We start from the raw sequence: 22,873 nt of genomic DNA, 5'->3' as shown, positions 1-22,873 counted from the left end.
GATCGAACACCTGCCTGGCAGGATTGTTAAGAGGCTCAGAGAGGCTCACGGTGGACACCCCATCAGGGACAGTGCTTATGATGATGACAGTCGCCCCCCGCCATCCCTCCAGGCCTCACCTGAGCAGCGTTTCTGCAGCCTCAGGATTTCCAGGTGCAGGTCTCGCAGCAGGGCCATCTGTTCTTTTTTCAGGAAGCTGATGTGGCGTTGCACGCTCTGGATCTGATGCTCCAGGGACACGGTATCCATGGCAACCCAGGCCTGGGCCCCACCTGGGGAGGATGACAAGGTGAACCCACATCTTCTGGGCCCATCCACCCTGCCAACCTTCAGGTCCTTTCAATTGTCTCCTTCAGTCTGGGGTCCTGTTGTACCAGGCAGATGATTCTGCCACTGAAGTCATTTGTATTTACTCACTGAAGCTTCATAAACAAGCGGTGTGTTGGCAGGAAGTATAATTATTCCCATTTAACAGATGAAGAACCAGAGGCTCAGAGGGAAATGGCTTTACTCCCTTGCCCCCATGTAACTTTAGCCTCTTCTGTATCTCTGAGAGGAAAACAAATGGGGCAGCAAAGTCAGTAAAGAGAGACAGACATTTGGGTTCTCGTCTGCTTCTTCACAAGCTGTGTGACTTTGGGCCAGCCCTCTCCCTCTCTAGGCTCTCAGTTTTCTCCTGGGTAAAATTAGGGAATTGTGGAGAGGATGAATGCTGAAGCCTCTGCAGCTCTGCCACCCCTCAAGCGTCCCAGCTCAAGGGTGACCGTCAACTGGCAGGGCAGTGTGATGGTTAGCGCACAACCCTCCGCCAGTTCAATTCCATTTCTCTGATTTAACCTCAGCCCAGGGCTCTGGACTCTTCCATGTTACAGAAGAGGAAGGTCTGATGAATGTTTTATTAAGACTGATCCTGTGGGCTGAGGGCAGGTGGTGGAGTCCCTTTTTCCAAGAGGAATGGGGGAGGGTCATATGGAGACCTAAGCAGTAGGTCCATGGTAGAAGCTTATGACACTGTGATGGGAGAGGGAGGCTTGCATCCCTGAATCCTAGTGATGGCCTGGCTTTTCAGCGCTCTGTCTTCTGACCCTGACCCTTGCCCAGTGAGTCTCTTCTGTGATGATCAGCGTCTTGGAAAAGCATAGGCAGAGGGCAAAAACAGGAGGCAGAGGGCAGCGGAAGCCGAGCCCTCTGGAGTCCAGGACTCAGAGCTCATGCCTTCTCCGCCAGGGACTCCCAAAGCTTGTGACGGCCCTTCCTCCACCTGCCCTAGGAATTCCCTGGCCAGAGGAGAGGAAAACCAGTTGCTGGCTTGTTCTGTTCAGCAATGGTCCCCTTGAAACAGGCTTTCTGGTAAGCCTCTGCAAAGCAAGATTTCCATTTGTAGGGTCACATCCAGCAGGTGCACCTGAGAACCTCACGTTCATAGGTTCCTCTCTTGGGGCCCCCCTTCCCTTGTACCTGTATGGCCTCCCTAATCCAACCAAATGGACTTTCACTTCAGCAGCGGGGTGGGTGGCCCTTTGGCCTGTGGGAATCACTGGTTACATTTACTGACCATCTGCTATATTTAGGGAACTTTATGCACATTATCTTACTTCTGCCAACCACTCTTCAGTAGGTATCACCACCTCCATTTCACAAACAAAGAAACAGACTCAGAGCTGAAGTGACTTGTGCCAGTTCACGTGGTCAGTAAGTGGCAGCAGATCCAATTCTCCAACCAAGTCTTTTGAATCCAAAGAAGTTTCCCAGTATTTACACTGAAAACAGTCCTGGGTTTGAATCCTAGGTTTTTCGGTTCCCTGCTGTGTGACGTTGGGCAAGAAAGTTAACCTCTCTAAACCTTGCTTCCCCTCTCTGTAAAATGAGGCTACTAACAGGAGCAGTCTAGGATAGTTGTGAGGGTTAAATGAAATTAGAAATTGTAGAACATTTAGCGCAGAACCTGGCTCAATCAATGCCTCATCCCTTCTCCTCCCTGTTTAATGTCTGAGTAGGTTAATCCGTGCCCTGATTTGTCCATTTGTTCATCATTCATTCATTCAATGATCAACTATTACCAACCACTGTGCTGGGTACAGGGACATAGTGATGAACAAAACAGTATTCCTGCTTTCTGCTCTCATGGAGCTCACAAGGCCAAGAGAAGAGAATCAAACAAACAGGTACATCAAACAAACAAATAATACAAATAAGTTTACAGTTACAATCTATAAGTGCTGTGAAAGAAACCTGCAGGGTAACGTTGAAAGAATATAAAGTGGGACCTAGTTTAGATCTGGGGTCAGGGAAGGTATCTTTGTGGAAATGATTTTAGGCTGAGGGACTTCCCTGGTGGCCTAGTGGATAAGAATCCGTGCTCCCAATGCAGGGGGCCCGGGTTCGATCCCTGGTTAGGAAACTAGATCCCACATTCATGCCGCAACTAAGAGTTCACGTGCCACAGCTAAGGAGCCCGTGTGCCGCAAATAAGGAGCCCATGAGCCGCAACTAAGGAGCCCACGTGCTGCAACGAAGACCTGGTGCAAACAAATAAATATTAAAAAAAAAAAAAAGAAATGATTTTAGGCTGAGACCTTGTGGCAGGCAGAATTCCAAGGTGGTCCCCAAGATTCCCAGCCCCTGATATATACACCCTCTAACATTATCCCCTCCCCTTGGGTGTGGGTGGGACTGTGAATATGATAGATTTCATTCCTCTGATTAGGTTATATGACAAAGGTGAAGGATTTTACAGATGTAATTAAGGTCTCCAATCAGTTGACTTTGAGTTAAAAACAGAAGGAAGATTATTCTGGGTGGGCCAGGTTCTAAGGGCCCTTGCTATAGGAAGAGATCTGAAGCGTGAGAGAAATTTGGCTTCTGGTCTAGAAGGGGTAAACTGCCATGCTGTGAGACAGCCTGTGCAGGAAGCCATGGGCAAGAACCTGAGCGAGGGCTTTAGTAGCTGAGAATGGTCCCTGATTGACAGCTAGCAAGAAAATGGGGACTCCAGTCCTACAGCTGCAGGGAAGTAAATACTGCCAACAACCTAAGGTATCTTGGAAACGGATCTTTCCCTAGTTGAACCTTCAGAGAAGGATGCAGCCCTACCTTGATTTCAGCCTTAGGAGACCCTGAGTGGAGGACTCAAGTAAAAGGTGCCAGACTTCTGATCCTTGGAAACTGTGAGATGACAAATTTATGCAGCAATAGAAAACGAATACAGACTTGAAGGGGGGTAGGAGTTAGAAGACTAAAGGGAAGAGCATTCCACACAGGGAACAGCATCTGTGAAGGCCCAGAGGTAGAATAATGATAGCTTACATTTACTGAGTGCCTACTATGTGCCAGGCTTTGCGCTAAGTGCTTCACGTGGTCTTTTTGAGGAACAGAGACATTGCCACTGCTCGTGAAGTTGAAGTGTAAGGTATTAGCGGAGAGTTGCAGGAAGTGAGGTTAGCAAGTGAAAGATCACACAGGGACTTAAAACTGTGTTAAGAATTTTGGACTAATGCTAAATGAATTGGAAAGTTATTAAAGGATTTTAAGCAAGAGATGGACGTGATATGATTTGCATTTTTAAAAGATCACTGGCTGTTGTGGGGAGGGCAGATGAGAGGGGGCAGAGTGGATGTGGAGAAGTCAGCTGGGAAAATGTAGCAGTTATTAAGGTGAGAGATGACAAAGGCCTGGACCGGATGATGGAGGTAGAGTTGGAGACAAGTTCCAGGTGTATTTTATGGGTAGAACTGGCAGGATGAGGGGATGGCTTGGATTAGATCATGATGATGGGGAAGGGGATGTCCAGGATGTCTCCCAGTTTTCCAGTTTGGGAAACTCAAGTATGAAGGCACTTTTTGCTGGGTCTTTCCCCATTTCTTCATCTTTCATGCTGGACCTCTTTCACATTGGATCTCTTCTATAATCACTCCTTCCATGATCTCATCCAATCCAATGGCTGTAAATGCTATTTATATGCTGACCCCTAAACTAAATCTCCTAATACCTCCACTTGGGTGTCTAATAGGTCCCTCAAACTTACAAGGTTCAATACTGAACTCTTATGATCCCTCCTACAAGCCTGCTCTGGCCCAGTGTTCGCTATCTTGATAAAGGGCACTTGATTGCTCAGGCCAAAAACCTAGGAGTCATCTTTGATTCCTTTCTGTTTTCTTTCTTTATTTTAAAATTTATGTTTGGCTGTGTTGGGTCTTTGTTGCTGCTCGTGGGCTTTCTCTAGTCGTGGAGAGCGGTAGTTGTGGCCCACGGGCTTAGTTGCTCCACAGCATGTGGGATCTTTTTGGACCAGGGATCAAACCCATGTCCCCTGCATTGGCAGGCAGATTCTTAACCACTGAGCCACCAGGGAAGCTCTGGCCTCATGGCTTTTTATTCAACTTGCCAAGCATACTGTAGCCTCAGAGACTTTCCCTCTGCCAGGAATGTCCTTCTTCAGGATACCCTCAAGGTCCATTCCCTCCCTGCATTCAGGACTCTGACCCAGGGCCCTTCTCTGATTGCCTGATTTAAAATAGAACTCTTGGGAATTCCTTGGCAGTCCAGTGGTCAGGACATTGTGCTTCTACTGCTGGGGGCCCAGGTTTGTTCCCTGATGGGGGAACGACGATCCCTCAAGCCGCATGGCACAGCCAAAACAAACAAACAAGAAACCAAAAAATGGAACACTCTGTCACCCTCCATTCCCTTAATCTGCATTGTTTTGTTTCCCATGAACTTATCACCACAAGAATACATTACATTTCTGCTTATCTGTTTCTCCTGCCAGATCATTGGCAATCCAAGGTGAAGGACTCTGTTTTGTTTCCCCCTGTTCCCTAGTAGCTAGCACAGCATCTGGCAAATAGGAACCACTCAGTAAACATGTGTAGAATGCCTGAGTGAGTGAATCTGTCAAGCTGGGGCAGACTGACGGAGAAGCGGATTTACAGAGAAGTTAAGTCCCAGCCCGAGACATGTTAGATTTGACATGCTCAGGAGACCTCAAACAAGGAGAAATAGATTTCAAGCAGGCAGTCAGTATACTGGTGCCTAACTCGGGAGGAACAGGTGAGCTACGTCTGTGCTCTTGTGTATCTGTGTTGGGATGTGTGTGCCTCTGCACCTGTGCGTATACTTGAGCCTGTGTGCATGCCTCAAGGAGTGCATGGATGTGTGTGCATGTGTGTATGTGTGTTGGGGGAGGGTTCCTGCTTCTCTTGTATCTATGTGTCTGCTGTGCACGCACCCGAAGGATGAAGGCATGTGGGCCTATGCTTAGGATGAAGAGAGAAAATGTCTGTCCCTAGCTGCTGAAAAGCAAATGTTTCTGAAGAGTAAAAGCCCTTTCCACACAGCCCTGGAGACTGGACCCTGGCCACAGTGAGAGGCTGAACCAACCAGCTGTTTCTGTGCCTTCCCAGAAGGACTTGAGTATTTGCTTCCAACTAGGCAGGCTGTTCTTCTCGGGGCAGAAATTTGGGTCACAAACGATCTTGGCAAATATTCTTTCTTAGACGGTATTGTTTAGTTTGTTTGGGGGAGGGCGGGGAATGGAGTGGGGAAGGGGGAACCAGGGACAACACAGATCTCTCTGTGTAGCTGGGGAATCATAGGCACTTCAGAAGGCCTGAGCCAGGAAAACGTCAGGTTTTTGCATAGAAATGCAGTGCCGGAAGCTCCAGACTTCAGAAAATGCTCCTGCCTGAGGACTTGGTCCAGGCCAGTGGCAGCAGATGAAGGGTTAGAGCTATCAGTGCCGTCTTCTCCCTGCACCCAGCCTGAGATGCCCAAACTCACAGATTATAGTGCTTGCTGAGAAGGGTCCCTCACCTCTGTCCACTGTCCCGACCACTTCAGGGCTTGCGTTGTTTATGCTGCCCACCTTCTCCTTGTGTCCCTAGTTCTCTCTTTGAATTTTCTAGTTTGATAAAAAAAAGTTCATTTAAAAAAAGTGTCATTAAGAATAAAAAGGACCTGTAACACAGGCTTCACAATTTATAGAGTTAATTCCAAGTACTTTTGATATGCCTCTCATCTATTTGAAAGTTATAGATATTTTTCCTTCTTGGGGAAGCTGGTGGGAGAAACCTTCTGTGCTCAGGTCCCCAACCATTGACAAAGTGTCAGGCCCAGGAACTCTGTGATCCTGGTACAATTCTGACTTTCTAAGGCCTGGGCTCCTGATCTCTGAAAATGACCTCATCTCCTGCTTGTCTCGAGCTTATGGGTACCCACTTCCTTCCCCAGCTATCTATCTACCACAGACTGGGCAAGGAGGAAACTGTAGTTCTCTCTCCTCTCCAGTTCTTAGAGCTCCTTGGGTTGAAAGAACCACAGAAAGTACAGAATCATAGTACTCAGGGCTCAGAGGGGCCCTCAGAATCATCGCAATCAGTGTTTTTCAAACTTTGCTGCACAGAGCCCCAGAGCTCTGCAAAGGGGTCTCAGATGTGGCCAAAAGGTTTGAGGGCAAAAGACAGGATGGAAGCTTTGCTGTGTTTCTTCCTCTTTTATATGGTGGGCTTGTGCATACAAATTCATTGGAGAAAGGGCTTCCACTAACCAAAAGTTTGAAAACCACTTAAGTAGTCCAAATTTTCCTTGAGTGGCTAACCATCCTCCCTTCCTTAGTCTGTTCCATGTCCCTTGGTCTCTGCTGCCCGCATCTCTCCTTCAGGCAGACACCGTGGCTGGGAGATGAAGCACAACTGAAGCCTCTTGCTTTCGCTTATGTGGAGTTTGCACTGTCTGCCACCGCGCAGCCCCTGACTGCTTCTCTTGTCCCAGTTTCAATTTCATTCTTGGTGTTTCTTGTCTCTTTGGGACTGAAAATATTTATTGAGTCAACAAATATCCTTGCACTGTTCTGAACATTAAAATACCCACATTTTGTTAAAATTCTTTAAGTATGAATTCTTGTTTCAAGGAGAAAGTTAAACTTATGTTTATCATTCTTATAGCCAGGGCAGGTATATTAGATAAGACAGGCATGGTAATAAATGGATAAATAAATGAATGAATATATTCTTTACTTTTCTTAGTCATTATTCCTCTTCACTACCTGACTCTGAGGCCTGGGGTAGGAGGGAGAGCAGGAACTCAAGAAGTCTTTCTCAGACATGGATGCACAGGTAATAATATTTATAGTAATCATCAGCAGAATTCCCTGGCGGTCCAGTGGTTAGAACTCTGCACTTGCACTGCGGGGGGCCCAGGTTCGATCCCTGGTCGGGGAACTGAGATCCCGAAAGCCATGCAGCCAAGTTAAAAAAAACAAAGAAAAAAAACCATCTGTGCACAGGTAATAATACCTATAAAATAACAATAAATGGCTGGCACTGCTCTTAGCATTTTATGTATATTAACTCATTTATTTATTTACTTATTATTTTTTTTGGCTGCGCGGTTTGCGGGATCTTAGTTCCCTGACCAGGGATTGAATCCGGGCCCTCTGCAGTGAGAGCACCCAGTCCTAACCACTGAACCACCAGGGAACCTCCTAACTCATTTATCTTTACAACAACCCTGCACTGAAGGTCCTATTAGTATATCCACCCCATAGATGAGGAAGCAGAGGCTCAGAGAGGTTAAGTAGTTTGCCCAACATATACAACTACAGTGCCTGGCAACTAGGATCTCTCCACTGGGTGCTCACCGTGGCATTCAAGGCCCTTCACAATCAAAACACAGTGCACATCTGCAGTCTGAACTCCTCTTTCAGATTCTACCTCTTGCTGCTAGCCGTGGACATCCCCTCACTATCCCCCACCCTATCTCTGCCTCCCGAAACCTGACCCATCCTTCAAGGCCCTGCTCAGATGCTACCTTTCCCATGAAGGCTTCCCTGGCCCACCATGCTGGGAAGACTCTCTCCTGCCTTTGTGTTCCCCAGGCATTCTGCCTTGTATCATATTATGCTGTGTGTGTGTGCATGCCCCCCGTGTGTGCGTGTGCAAACCTGGCTCTAAGCCGTAAGCTTCCTGAGGGCAGGGCCTCACCAGACCAAGTCAGCACACGTATTAAAAAATAATTACTCCCCCCCACAACCTCCCCAAGTCCTTGGCTTTCCTGGGGACTTGCGTTGGGAACAAAAAGTCAGTCCTTGACAAATGTCTGGGACTCTCTGCCAGGTGGGGTCACTTGGCCAGTTGTGGAGCCACAGTTCTCTGGTGGTCTTGTGGTCTTCTCCACTCTGGGGCCCCTCATCCCCCAATACCTCTAGGCTATGGCCCCCCTCTCTACTGAAGATCCCAGGAGCCCCGACCTCAGTGGAGCTGAAGATCCAGGGACACGGGGAGTGGGATGTATGGGGAAACTGGAGCCCCCGCCCCCTTCAGTCTTAATGTTCTGCCCTGATTATGCCTCGAATATGACTCCCAGAGAAGGCAGGGGGGGATGTGGAGACGAAGGAGGACGGCGAAGAGAGGTACCTAGGGAGGGCAGGGGAAGGCAGGCAGAAGGAAAGATACGCGTGGTGGGAGGTGGCAGGAGGTGGCGGTGGCTCGACCTCGGGCCGCTCTGGACTCTTCGCCAGGGCCAGGAAGGACCCGAGTCTGGGCGGCGGAGGACAACTTCTGCCAGCAGCCCGCGGGTCCTGTCCGTCTCCCGCGCTGTGGTGCGCAGCCCCGCGCCAGCCCTCCCGGGGGAGCTGGAGCCCGGGTCGTGCGGTTCCCCACCCGGGGCCACCCGGACGCCCACCCCCACGCCCACCGGCCTCCTCACCTTCGGGACCTGAGGGAGCGACGGGCCAGCGGAGCCCTGAGTCCTGGCCGGGCTGTGTGGGGGGAGGCGCTGTTCTTCCCCGCGCTAGCTGCGCCCGGGGTTCCGCAGCACCCGCCCGGGCTGTGGCGCCATCAGCTACTGCGAGGCTGCGGGGCGGTCGGGCCGGGGCTCCGGGGGGCTCCCGGGCGCCGAGGGGGGTCCGGGGCGGGCTCCAGGCGTAAACACCCAGCAACGTGACCGGAACTGGCGAACGAGCAGTAGGGGGGAAGGGGGGGCGGGAGAGATAAGGGGGGAGGGGAGGGACCTGGGACTGGCGAGGAGGGGCCGTGGGCGGGGCGGGGGGAGGGGAGGCTGGCTGAGCGCGGTCGGGGGAGGGGGAATCCCGGGAGTCCCGGGAGCCCCGGGAGCCAGGCCTAAGGACCCCGGCGGGCTGCCGAACTCGCGGAGCCGGCTTTGCCTGGAAGCTGGAAGGGAAACCCGGGGAACCCGCCGACCACTTGGAGAGCAAGGGCGCGGCGGGCGTATCAGCACCGCGGACAGCGCCCAGGCCCGCAGGCCGCGATCCGCTCCTCCCCTCTGCCCACCCCCTGGCGTAGAAACCAGAGACAGTGCCCCCCACTGGCCCAGGGAAGGGTTGGGGATGGGGGGTGAGCTGCCCAGGGGTCAGAAAATCTACCCTGTGCCTCAGATCTGTCACTAGCTGTGTGACCTTGGGTGAGTCACGTCACCTCTCTGGGCGGCAGTTAATAAGACATCCCCTTGCCCTCTATTTGAGGGGCCCAAAAGCCAAGAGAAGATCCTTTTAAAACCCTAACTAAAGTCCAGAACATTGGTGTTGATCCGTTTTCACTGTACATGGGAGGCTTCTGGACCGGACTGCTTGGCTTCTAATTCTGGGTCTACCAATACCTTCCTCCTTCTAGGACCCCAGTCTCCTCATCTGTAAAATGGGGTAATGATGGTCTACACGGCTCATAAGATCTTCGAGTTGTTGTGAGGTTTAAATGAAATAATGCATGTAAAGTACATACAACAGTGCTGCGTGCTCGGTAGGCATTCTTGCTTATGATGGCAAGGGACCAGGTGGCACTGAGTGAGTGGCAGATGGTCCAGAGTTCCCTCTGGGTGAGTCATTTCCATCCCTGCCTTCAGGGACTGGAGGAAGGGGCTGAGGGGCTTCAGACTAAAGGGCTGGTCTGGCTTTTCCCACTCTGTTGCCAGCCGAATACTTCCTTCCCTACCCTCCTGGGCCAAATAGCCAGAGAAATCGTCTACCTTTGTCTCCAGAACTGGGAGACCTTGGCATGAGGGCCTCAGGGAAGGTTCCAACGACTCATCAAAGGTCCTCCTGCCTTTTCTCTATGGATCCCTTTGCTCCCGGTCCTTCCGAGGCAACTTTCAAACCTTAACTGGACTTGAGCGTCAATGGATAAAAGCTTTAGCTGCTCTTGGCAGATTCTCAAAAAATTGCAATTACTCTCTTAGTTGGCTTGACAGGCAGTGGGGTTCAAAGGCAACTCAAATCCCACCCTGCGGTAACTTTAGCTTCTAGCTGTGCTGAAGGTAGCTCCTCTTCACCCCATCTCCCCTGAGGAAACCCCTGGGAGAGGAGCAGAAAGGCCAGCCCAGTCCTGCTGCTTCGTCCCTTGCTGTCCCTCCTGGGGCAGCATTCCTGGGCCATGTATTGTGTGTGTGTCTCCAGCAGGGCTATGGGTCTGATAAACCATTGATTTACCAGTTCTGAGGAACCAACCCCTCAATTTCATGAGATATTGGTAAGAAGGATGAAAGGTATGTTTTGTATCCCCAGAAGACTTGTGGTATGAAGCACCTGAAAACCTGGGCTCTGGTCTGAGCTCTATTACTTACTAGTTAGGTAATTCTGGGGAAGCCTTAACCTCTCTGAGCTCCAGTTCCTCCTTAAAATAGTAAAAAAGGAAAAGCAACATCTACTCTGCCAACAGGATCATTGTGGGGTTGTCATGAGGTGAGAGTGAAAGGGTTTTGTAAAGTGCATGCAGATGGAATTGTTATAACCAGGACCCAGATGTTTTTCTCCTTGATCAGTATCAGGATGGATCCTGGAGGGACTTCCCTGGTGGCACAGTGGTTAAGAATCTGCCTTCTGGACTTCCCTGGTGGCACAGTAGTTAAGAATCCGCCTGCCAATGCAGGGGACATGGGTTCGAGCCCTGGTCCGGGAAGATCCCACAGGCCGCGGAGCAACTAAGCCTGTGCACCACAACTACTGACCCTGTGCTCTAGAGCCCGTGAGCCACAGCTACTGAGCCTGTGTGACAGAACTACCGAAGCCCGCGTGCCTAGAGCCTGTGCTCCACAACAAGAGAAGCCACCACAATGAGCAGCCCGCACACCGCAACAAAGAGTGGCCCCCGCTCGCCACAACTAGAGAAAGCCCGTGCACAGCAACAATGAAGACCCAATGCAGCCAAAAATAAATTAAAAAAAAAAAAAAAAAAAAAGAATCTGCCTTCCAGTGCAGGGAACGCGGGTTCGATCCCTGGTCGGGGAACTAAGATGCCACATGTCGCGGGGCAACTAAGCCCACGCATCGCAACTACTGAGCCTGCGCACCACATGAAAAATCCCATATGCCGCAACTAAGACCCGACACAGCCAAAAAAGATGGATCCTGGGACTCTGGCTTTTCACCAGCTGAAGCAAACAGCTCCAGATGCCTGTCTGATGGGTGGCCCTGCCTGGTCATGGGGGGCTCTAGCCTTGCCACAAGAAGTGCTTCTGACAGAGTCCTGCACTGGGCCAAGCTCCCAGCTGGGCCCCTAGGGCTGTCAGTGGGACACTTGCAGGAAGAAGATCCACATGTGAGACAACAAAAGATGTGCACAAAAGCATCCAAGGAATAACTGAAAATGATGAACCAGCAGAGCTAGGGCTTAGGCTTTTGGGCAAGGAGACTTTGAGGTGCCTCCTTGGAGGGGGTTAACAATCAGTCAGCACACAGAGGACAGTAACACTGAGCAAAGCTGACTGCAGGGTCCTATACCTGACGTTATGGGGAGACCCAGAGACATATTATGACACACGGAGATTATGATATTGCGGATGATGATGTTGATGATAACACTTATTAAGCATGTTCTATATGCCAAGCCATCCACTAAATACTTAAAAAAATCATATTTCTATTTTCAAAATTAAACTTGTAACCAAGTCAAAGAAGACTAAATTGTATAAAAAGTGTACATCAGGCCTCAGAAGTAACATTATTTTGAGCTGAGCACTTTACCCACATAATCTCATTGAAACTTCAGAGAAATCCTACTGGAAAGGTTTATTCCCATTTGCAGGTGGGGAAAATGAGGCTCAAGAGAGGTTAAGTTTGATACCACCCAGACTGTAAGCAGCAGAGCCAGGATTCAAACTCCAGCCCGATCGAGGCCAGAGGTGGGGGACTTCCCTAGTGGCACAGTGGTTAAGACTCCGTGCTCCCAATGCAGCGGGCCGGGGCTCGATCCCTGGTCAGGGAACTAGATCCCACATGCATGCCGCAACTAAGAGTTTGCATGCCACAACTAAGGAGCCCGTGTGTAACAACTAAGACCCGGCGCAACCAAATAAATAAATAAAATAAAATCAGTGGCTTAAAAAAAAAAAGCCAGAGGTGGGCTTCATCAGGCCCCTCAGAGAGGAGTTGACTCCAGCAGTGGCAGAAGGCACCCACAGTGGTAACAGCTCTGCATTGGTCGGTGTCCTGGCAGGGAACAGACAGCACATTTAAAATGTGAATCATTTGAAGAGAGTTAAGGCACTATCTACAAGGTTGTGGGGCAGAGTTTAAGAACAAAGGATAGGCAGAGATGTTACCATCCCTAGGCCTGGAGGGACAGGAAGGCAGTTATGAGAATTCAGAAAGGATGGGTATGGGGAGAGGGCTACCTGGCAGGAGCTGTGGCTTTCCTTAAAATGAAGCATCTGACCCACAGGGACCTGGGAGGGAGCTGAGGAATAAATATCCCAGCCTCACTCTCCTCTTTCCTCCCCATCTCCTGCTGGCACCTCCTCAAGCCAGTCCAATCAGAAGCCAGAAGTTAAGGGAGTCCATTGACACTGCTTGCATAGGTTGACCTCCTGGGACACAAGCAGAGTAGAGAAAGGTGTGGAAAGGTTCTGGAGGAAGGAGATATCTGGCACAACCTTCCTCAACTTGGGCCCCATTTGCTGTTCTCTGCCAGGCTGCTGCCCACTGAGTACTCTAGCAATGGTGGACACCAAGATGCTCTAAACAGGAGGGCAGGTGACAGTGTTACAGGGATACCCTCTTTTCTTCAAAGACTTTGGCCATCTGTCCTGACCCCAAAAGACCACCCAATCTAGGTCCCTTGGGATGCTGTGGCTAGAGGGACTGGGAGCTCTGGGACTGGAGACCCAACCAGAAGTTACTATGGATAAGCCTTTTAGTCAGCTTACCTTAAGAATGAAAGATCAAACTAGGGCAAGGCTGCAGTCTGCTCAGGGGTGAAATGGCTGATTTGGATAAAATGGTCCCTAAAATCTCAGCTCTGACTTTTGGAGTTTGAGATCATTCCTCAACCACTAGCATGGCAACAGGAATGAGCTCTGTGTGTGTGTGTGTGTGTGTGTGTGTGTGTGTGTGTGTGTGTACTAGGCCACAATTCAGTCTCAGACACAACCCCTCTGCCTCATTCCTGCCCACATCCTCCTCCTTCTAGGGCAGAGAGCTCAGATGCTCACCCGGGAGACTTCACTGAAGGGATCCTGAGAGGTTCCACCGCCTGTGCCTGAAGTTCTTCCATTTCAGACCACTTTCCATGATCTTGGGCAGCTAGCTCCCCAGTTCTTTCATGATCTGGTGTAACTGTGGCCACTTTTTTCTTAATTTTTCCCTAACTTTGTATTAGCTTTGCCACATGTAATGCTCCACATTTTGCCTTAAACGTACCACTTCCTTCAGCCAATTCTTTTAAATATTGTGTTTTGTTACAGAAGCATTAGAATTATACTTCAGAAAGGTTGGGAAATGCAGTAACAAAAATCTACCTGTAATCCTACTGCCCTAGTGCAACTAGTATTATTTTTGTGTATTATCTTCTAGTTTGTTCGTATGAATGATGATTTATATAGTCATCCTCATGGCATATCTGATTTTTTTTTTTTTTTTTTTTTGCCATGCCACACAATTTGTGGGATCTCAGTTCTCTGACCAGGGATTGACCCCGGGCCACAGCAGTGAAAGCCCAGAGTCCTAACCACTGGGCAACCAGGGAACTCCCTGGCATATCTGATTTTTTTACCCATATTATATCACAACTTTTTCCCCCCATGTTTCTGTGGAGTCTTCACAATGCTTGCAGCCTCTTGAAGATAATTGGCTATTTGTGGCTGGCTGTAGTCTTTTATTTGTTTGAAATACACTATCATTTTTGAATAATCTAAAAAATTTTTAAAGAAGATAAAAAGCTCGTAATCTCACCACCCAGATAGTACAGAATTATATACAGACTACGCAGACAATTCTTAAAAATACTTTTAAAAAAAAGACATGCTGATACTTATAAAAGTAAAAACTTCCTCATCCTCCATCTTCAACTTCTCTGCCCAGTTTTCCACCATTAACAAATTCTGTGTATACGTACACACACACGCTTTTTTTTTCTTTCTTTTTTTTTTGCGGTACGCGGGCCTCTCACTGTTGTGGCCTCTCCCGTTGCGGAGCACAGGCTCCGGACGCGCAGGCTCAGCGGCCATGGCTCACAGGCCCAGCCGCTCCGTGGCATATGGGATCTTCCCGGACCGGGGCACGAACCTGCGTCCCCTGCATTGGCAGGCGGACTCTCAACCACTGCGCCACCAGGGAAGCCCTTTTTTCCCCCTTTTTAAGGTACTGACATCATATAGCACCACACCCTGTTCTGTATTGTGTTTTTTCTTTCCCTGTGTATGTTGGAAATCTCCTAAAAGTCATTAAATGTTTTCATTCACCAATCGATGCCTATGTATCAAATTTAAAATTTTTCCCCACATTATTCATTGTAGAAAACTTAGGAATTTTTGATAAGTAAAGATATAAAAACAAAATTGTCCACTTATACCTTTTGGTCATAACGAATCCTAACATTTGGCATTAAAAAATTTTATGATATAAAATCTTAATTATGTATAATTTAAACATCTTATTTTGTAGTCTGCTTTTTGGCTTAGCAACGTAGCATGAACATTTTTCTCCTGCTACAGAGTGTAGTTCCACTGTATTGATAAACTACAGTGTACTCTATCCATTTTCATATTGTTTGATAATTAGATTGTTTCTATTTTTTAATGTTAAAAACAGCCATGTGGGGCTTCCCTGGTGGCGCGGTGGTTGAGAGTCCGCCTGTCGATGCAGGGGACACGGGTTCGTGCCCCGGTCCGGGAAGATCCCATGTGCCGCGGAGCGGCTGGGCCCGTGAGCCATGGCCACTGAGCCTGCGCGTCTGGAGCCTCTGCTCCGCACCGGGAGAGGCCACAACGCTGAGGCCTGCCTACCGAAAAAAAAAAACCCAAAAAACAGCCATGTGGCAAATATCTTGGTAGCTTAATCATTTGAAAAGTGACTTTTATTGTCTTTTTTCTTATTGCACATAATGTTTATTTAGAAAAATTAGAATATATGGATAAGAAAAACTATAAAATAAAAATCACTATAACTTCACCCACCCAGAGATAAATCACTTTTTACCTATGTTCCTGTAGTTCTTCCAGATTTTTCTACAAATATTTTAATATATTAGTTCTACTTGGTAACATTTTTTTTCATTTCAAAATATATCTTGTTCTTTTCATGTCAATTAAAGTCTCTCTTAGTAGTTGTATAATATCCCATCATATGGACTTGCTTCTTCACTTAACTAATCTCCTGTTGGACTTTTGTGTTGTCTTCAGTTTTACTCTATTGCAAACAATGTTGCAAGGAACATTCTTTAACAAAGACTCCCCCCCCCCCCCGCATTTCTAATTATCTCCTTAGGATGAATTCCAAAAAGAAATTACTAAGTCAAGAGAAATGCACATCTGATGGCTTTTGATCATACTGTCAAATTGCCATGCACAATAATTGAACCAATTTGTACACTGACCTCAGTCATGATTGGGAGAGCCTACTTCCCTTCTCCATACAAACCCTGCATGGGATAATTAACAACAACACAAAAACAACCAACTGTTCCAAATTTGACAAGTAAAAAAATAACATCACATTTACGTTTTCAAATACTTAATTTCCAGTAATATTGACATTTAAAAATGTGTCTAGGGACATCCCTGGTGGCACAGTGGTTAGAAATCCACCTTCCAATGCAAGGGACATGGGTTCGAGCCCTGGTCCGGGAAGATCCCACATGCCACGGAGCAACTAAGCCCTTGCACCACAGCTACTGAACTTGCGCTCTAGAGCCTGCAAGCCACAACTACTGAGCCTGCTGGCCTAAAGCCTGTGCTCGGCAACAAGAGAAGCCACGGCGTGAGAAGCCCACGCCCGCAATGAAGAGTGGCCCCCGCTCACCACAAGTGGAGAAAGCCTGTGTACAGCAACAAAGACCCAACAGAGCCAAAAATAAATATATTTTTAAAAAGTGTGTCTATTTATTTATATTTCTTCTGTGAATTGTTTGTTCACATTCTTTGCCCATTTCTCTATTGGAGAATTTATCATTTCTTATTTCTTTATACTAAAAACTTTCAACATTTAAATTTTTTATTGTAGTAACATGTACATAACATAGAATTTGCTATCGTAACTATTTTTAAGTGTACAGTTTAATGGCATTAAATACATTCACACTGTTGTGCAGCCATCACCACTATCCATTTCTAGAATTCTTTTAATCTTGCAAAGCTGAAATGCTGTGTCCATTAAACAGTAACTGCCTACTCTTCCCTCCCCACCCCCAGACCTCGGCAACCATGATTCTACTTTCTGTCTCTATAAATATAACTCTCTAGGAACCTCATATAAGTGAAATCATACAGTATTGTTCTTTTGTGACTTGCTGATTTCACTTAGCGTAATATCTTCAAGGTTCATCCATGTTGTAGCACGTGTCAGAATTTCCTTCCCTTTTAAGACTGAATAGTATTCCATCGTATGTGTAGACAACATTTTGCTTATCCATTAATCCATCCATGGATATGTGGGCTGCTTCCACTCCTTTGCTATTGTGAATAACAGTGCTATGAATATGGATGTTCAAATACAGGCATATATTTTTTAAACCAGTTTGACATTTGCCTTTTAATTTTGCTTATTATACTTTTGTTATGTGCTAAGGTTAAATATTTTTATTTTAGTCAAATCCATTAATCTCTCCATGTATGGCTTCTGCCATTGATGCCAAGCTTAAAACAATCCATCCCCATTTTATTTTATTATTTTTTATTTTTTAATTTTTTTTGTGGTACGCGGGCCTCTCACTGTTGTGGCCTCTCCCGTTGCGGAGCACAGGCTCCGGATGCGCAGGCTCAGCGGCCATGGCTCACGGGCCCAGATCTTCCCGGACCGGGGCACGAACCCGTGTCCCCTGCATCGGCAGGCAGACTCTCAACCACTGCGCCACCAGGAAAGCCCCATCCCCATTTTAATATCACAATACTTACCTATGTATTTTTTCTACTCCCTTATATATATATTTATACACTTACATTTATAGTTCATCTGAAATATATCTTGTTATGTGAAATAGAGGCCTTGCTTTTTTTTCCCCTCTGTAAATGGCTAATTGTCACATCACCATATCCATCACTAATTTGAAATACATATATTACACATACACACAGGTGGGGATGTTTTCAGACCTTCTATTCTGTGTCCTTGGTTTCCTTGTTAATTATGTTGGGGAAGCTTAAGGAAAGGATACTCAAAGGCAATTGCTAGCCTCATGCGAGACACTATATTTAAAGGTCAAAGGCGAGCTGCCAAACTATCTTGTCTGTATCTCCTTCTCTGTTTTCTTTTACCTGATGCCTCTGTATTGGTTAAGTTCTTCATTCCCTGTTGCTTCCTGTCAGTTCTTTAGTTGAGACCTAGTGGAAAGCTCAGATGAGGATTCTCAGGATTTATGTAATCCTGATTTTTGTTGCACCCTGGGGAAGGTGCCTATGGATATAGTGACAGATGTCAGTAGCATTTGGACTCTGCTGGAAACTTTTCCAATGCTCCTGAGCATGGGTCCACCATCCCTAAGGGGAAGATAAGCTCCCAGGGGCTCTACACCGGGAGCTAGATTTTCTCCTCTCTGCAGAAGTTTCCCTCCTGCAAAGCATGTGGATTGTCCTGATATGAGAGGCAGGTGAATTGCACTGTTCAATGTACAGACAATCTCTGTGTTTATAAACATTTCTAAAACTCAGCTCCTTCAAACCAGGCTCCCAGGACGCTGTGGGCCATGTTGGTCTCTGCTCAACTCAAACTAAAGTTCTGGGGTGAAACTAGTTTGAAGGCCTGGTTGGAGCGGATCCTAGGGTCAGGCAGCGTGCTGGACCAAAGCCATACTGTTTTCATTACTGTTACCTTAAAATAGCTCAATAATCTGTAAGACGCATCTGTAAAGCATTTATAGTAGTTTAATTATTTTTATGCATAACTGTCTGGGTAGATGGAACAGGTGTCATAAGGAAGTAAGGCACAGGAATTAAGTGAATCCTCTCGAGTCACTCAGCAAGTCAGGTTTCCGTCACAGTGGAATTCGGAGAACCTGACTCCTGTCCCCGTGCTCCTCAGAAAGCCCGCTCTGCTGCGCCGCTGGGCAGGCGGGGCGTGGGTGAAGGCAGCGAGGCGGACAGGCTGCGGTCTCGCCGCCGCGGCGAGGAGCGCGGTGACCCAGCCCCGGCCGGCTCCAGGGGCGGGGCCGGCGGCCGCCCGTGGGGGATGCGCGCTGCAGGCCGCACCGCCTGGGCTCCGGCCGAGTCGCCTCGCGCCCGCCCCGCCCGCCGGACCCGCGCCGCGGAGCGCGCCCTCGGCACTGGCCTGCGGCAGCCGGAGCCGCCTCCACCGTGAGGCCCGCGGCGGATAGGGAGTTGGCGCCGGCCGGGAGGCATGACGGGTCGCCGGGCGCCGGGGGAGAAGCGCTGGCAGCTGGTGCGCTGGTGAGTGAGCACCGGGGGGCGCGGGGCCTGGTGCGGGCGCGAACCCTCGCGCCCCGCGTGCTGGGGCTGGGCCGGGCGCGGGAAGGAGCGGGGGCGCTGGCCCGAACTTTCTTCTCGTGCGGAGGCAGAGGGGCCGGGTTTAACGAGAGGCGCTGCGCTACCTGGTCATCGCCATCCGGCGTCTCCGAGCTTGGTCTTTGCGGTTCTCCAGAGCGATCGTCGCCGGTACCCTGGACCCTGTTCCTGACGTCAGGCTTTGGAGGGACCCCGGTCCTCCTTACAGACTCGTTGCGGGGTTTCCTCACTTTCCTCCCCGCGCCTTAGCTCTCTTTGTGCACTGGGGTACCCCCTCCTACCCTCATTCCTTCTGCTGCTCGGGTCGGCCAAGGACTGGGCCCCGCCCAAGAGGGCACAACCTACAATTCTCACCTCTCCTGTTCAAGGAGGTGCTTCAGTTCACCTACACGCGGACCGGTGGTTGTGGGCACTTGGGGGATAGGGTGTTTGAGAAGGGGGGCCTAGGAAGGGAGGGAAGAGGTCCCCGTGTAGGTGGGTGGTTGCCCCTACCCCACCGAGTCCTACCCAGGCTGGGAAATCAGAGCCTGCTGGTGTCAGGTGGCGAGACTGCAGGCCAAGAGGGTTTCAGACGCATCGCAAAGGGGTTGGGCGCATGTCCCTGTTGTCCGAATGTTCAGGGCCGTTTCAACCAGGGGCCTGACCTCTGCTTGGCGGAACTTAGAATGCAGGGCAGCCTGCTCAGCCCACTCCTGCCCTGGAAGGACTCCAAGAATGTCTGGCTGGGACCCCTCCCCATTGCAAATCATCCCACCCAAACCAGGGCCAGGAGCATCTTTGAAGTAGCATTCCGGAACACCTCTCACCAGGTACATTCTGTAGCCTGAATACAAAGAACAACAATAAAATCGTTAATAATAGCAACGTGGCTTCCAGAGCACTTCCTACTGGCTCTACCATAATCAGGCATTGATTCAGTTACTCTTCACAGTGATACTCAGGGGAAGGCATTAGCACCCCCCTCTTTCAGATGAGGAAACTGAGGCTCAGAGAAGGAAAGTGGTTAATCAATGTCACCCAGCAAGCAAGTGACAGAGTCAGGGTTTGAACTCAGGGCTTCCCCAGGGGCTTAACTCCTCCTCTGTTTCGCTTCATATTTCCTGAACACAGGGCCTGCCTGCCCATCCAAGTTCACCTTGTCAAAAAAAACCTCAGCATGTCAGAGCAGGAGAGGGGTCAGTGGGTCAGCCTGCTCAGCCCATCCCGCCTTTGTTCAAGGGTTCCAAGAATCAAAGTCCAAATAATCAAAATTATTGTTTAGCAGTGGAGCTACTCTTCAGATGAAACCTCAGTACATAAATCAGATAAAAGTAGAGTTAATCTGTTTGAAGATCTGGTGGGGAGTGGGCAGTTACTTAGTGCCCTCTCCCTGGAAAGGAGGCACCACCCTAGGATCCCAGAACTTCCCAGATCACTTTGTGCAGTTTGATTCCTTCTCTCACTTCATGGAGGAGGAAACAGGAAGAGTGTTAAAGGGGCAGAGCTTGGATTCCTGCTCTGACTCTCTCTGCCCTGATGCCTGTCTGGGCTGGATCTTGGGCTGAACCTGATGAAGCATAAATCATTATTAGTACCCTAATTAGGTTTAAAATTTTTTTATTTATTTGTTTTTTATTATTTATTTTATTTATTTATTTTGGCTGCACCAGGTCTTAGTTGCGGCACGCGGGATCTTCATGGCATGCGGGATCTTTCTTTTTTTTCTAGTCATGGCAGGTGGACTTCTTAGCTGTGGCATGCATGCAGGATCTAGTTTCCCGACCAGGGATCGAACCTGGGCCCCCTGTATTGGGAGTACGGAGTCTTACCCATTGGACCACCAGGGAAGTCCCTAGTACCCTAATATAGGTTTTAGGTCACCTTTCACTCCTGGTTAAAAAAGCCCATTGCTCTGAGAAGGTCCTGAAGACGTGACTTGAGTGATCAGACAGCACTCTTTTCTTTTTTAAAGATAAATTTATTTATTTATTTTTGGCTGCATTGGGTCCTCCATTGCTGTGCGTAGGGCTTCTTTAATTGCGGTGGGCAGGGGCTACTCTTCCTTGTGGTGTGCGGGCTTCTCATTGCAGTGGCTTCTCTTGTTGTGGAACACGGGTTCTAGGCGAGCGGGCTTCAGTAGTCATGGCGCGCGGGCTTCAGTAGTCATGGCACGCAGGCTCAGTAGTTGTGGCACACAGGCTTAGTTGCTCCGTGGCATGTGGGATCTTCCCAGACCAGGGCTCGAACCCGTGTCCCCTGCATTGGCAGGTGGATTCTTAACCACTGCACCGCCAGGGAAGCCCTGGCAGGGAGCACTCTTGAAGGCAAGACACCTTCTGAACTCCATGGCACACTCCCAACATGATCAGCCTTGGCCTCTGCTTCCAGGATTTCAGATTGAATCAGCTTTCTCAATTCAAATTGGCTTAAGAGAAAAAGGGAATTTACTGGTTTATGTAACTGAAAACACCAAGAACTTTCCATGTTTCAAGCAAAACTGGATTCACGTGCTCAAATAATGTCACCAAATAACGCCCTACTCTCTCCTTTCTCTTTCCTCTGTTCCCTTTTTATTCCCTTGTGGAAGTGAGGTGGCTCTCAGGAGCCGCAGGCAGCCCTCCAGACGAACAACCCTCCGGGAAAGACAGCTTCCCTTTCTCAGCGGTTCTAGCAGAAGTTTCAGAATGTCATCCCATTGGCCTGTTTTGGGTCACATGGCCATCCTTCAGCCAATCACCATGGCAAGGGGGATGGACTGCTCATATTGGCCAGGCTGGGTCATATGCTCATCCTGGGAACTGGGGGCTGGGGTTAACTCCACCCAAACAACAAAATTTTGAGTGGGAGAGAGGGTGGTGAATACTCATTGGGCAACAAATACGTCTGATGTCTACCTACTCTTTTAGAGCAGCTCTTGCTTTGGAGGCTCCTCCTCCAAACTCTCCATAAAGTACCAAAAACTAAATTGGAATTTGGTTGGATTCTTCAGCTCGTTATTAGATATGTATGACTTTTTAGCTTCTGATTATTTCTGAGGGCCTGTTGCCCAGTTTATGACGGTGGGGCTTCAGATCTGGGAGAAGGAACTGACAGAAGCTAGAGGCTAAGGCTGTGTGAGTACTTGAAAAACATTTCAAAGTGCTCTGGCAACATTCTTTTTACTGACTGTAAAGTATTCCATTCTAAGTTGAACCATAATTTCTTTGTCTAGCCTCTACTGATGACCTTTTAGGGAATTTTTTTTTTTTTTTTTTTTTTTGCCGTTGTGGCCGCTCCCGTTGCAGAGCACAGGCTCTGGACGCGCAGGCTCAGCGGCCATGGCTCACGGGCCCAGCCGCTCCGCGGCATGTGGGATCTTCCCGGACCGGGGCACGAACCCGTGTCCCCTGCATGGGCAGGTGGACTCTCAACTACTGCGCCACCAGGGAAACCCTGTTGTTTTAATTTTTATTTCTTATATAAGTTGATTTTTTTATGTTTGTTGGTCATTTGTGTTTCTATTTTTGTAAACTCCTCATTTGTTTCCTTTGTCCTTTTTTTCCATGTTGATTTGCTCATTATATATATATATATTTTCATATTAATCTACAAAAGCTCTTTATCATGGAGATGCCTTTTTTAATTTCTTAGTAAATTTTATATTTTAGAACAGTTTTATTTTTTTAAGATTTTTTTTATGTGGACCATTTTAAAAGTCTTTATTGAATTTGTTACAGTATTGCTTCTGTTTTTATTTTATTTTATTTTTTTTTATGTTTTGGTTTTTTGGCCATGAGGCATATGGGATCTTAGCTCCCTGACCAGGGATCGAACCCGATCCTTTGCCTGCTTTGGAAGGAGAAGTCTTAACCACTGGACTGCCAGGGAAGTCCCTAGAACAGTTTTAGATTTACAGAAAAATTGAGAAGATAGTACAAAGAGTTCCCATATACCCCACACCCAGTTTCCCATATTATTAGCTTCTTACATTAGTATGGTACATTTGTTACAATAATGA

General features: G+C 48.3%; 2 protein-coding genes across 2 annotated transcripts in view; one reads left to right on the top strand and one right to left on the bottom strand.

Annotated features, from left to right (window-relative positions):
• The window catches only part of CCDC92B (coiled-coil domain containing 92B), a 12,723-nt gene extending 3,914 nt beyond the window's left edge, over positions 1–8,809 (bottom strand). The window contains exons 1-2 of the mRNA XM_079903637.1: positions 8,704–8,809; positions 120–272 (exon numbers count right to left, since the gene is read on the bottom strand). Of these exons, the coding sequence (XP_079759763.1) occupies positions 120–249 (130 nt within the window). The 5' untranslated portion in view covers positions 250–272; positions 8,704–8,809. The remainder of the gene's footprint in view (positions 1–119; positions 273–8,703) is intronic.
• A 9,693-nt stretch (positions 8,810–18,502) lies between these two features.
• RAP1GAP2 (RAP1 GTPase activating protein 2) overlaps positions 18,503–22,873 on the top strand; it is a 213,028-nt gene continuing 208,657 nt past the window's right edge. Inside the window, exon 1 of the mRNA XM_079903638.1 lies at positions 18,503–18,822. Coding sequence (XP_079759764.1) covers positions 18,773–18,822 — 50 coding nt within the window. The 5' untranslated portion in view covers positions 18,503–18,772. The remainder of the gene's footprint in view (positions 18,823–22,873) is intronic.

This window comes from Stenella coeruleoalba (genome assembly GCF_951394435.1).
Source record: "Stenella coeruleoalba genome assembly, chromosome: 19".
Taxonomy (NCBI): domain Eukaryota; kingdom Metazoa; phylum Chordata; class Mammalia; order Artiodactyla; family Delphinidae; genus Stenella; species Stenella coeruleoalba.
This window is presented reverse-complemented; position numbering and strand designations above follow the sequence as displayed.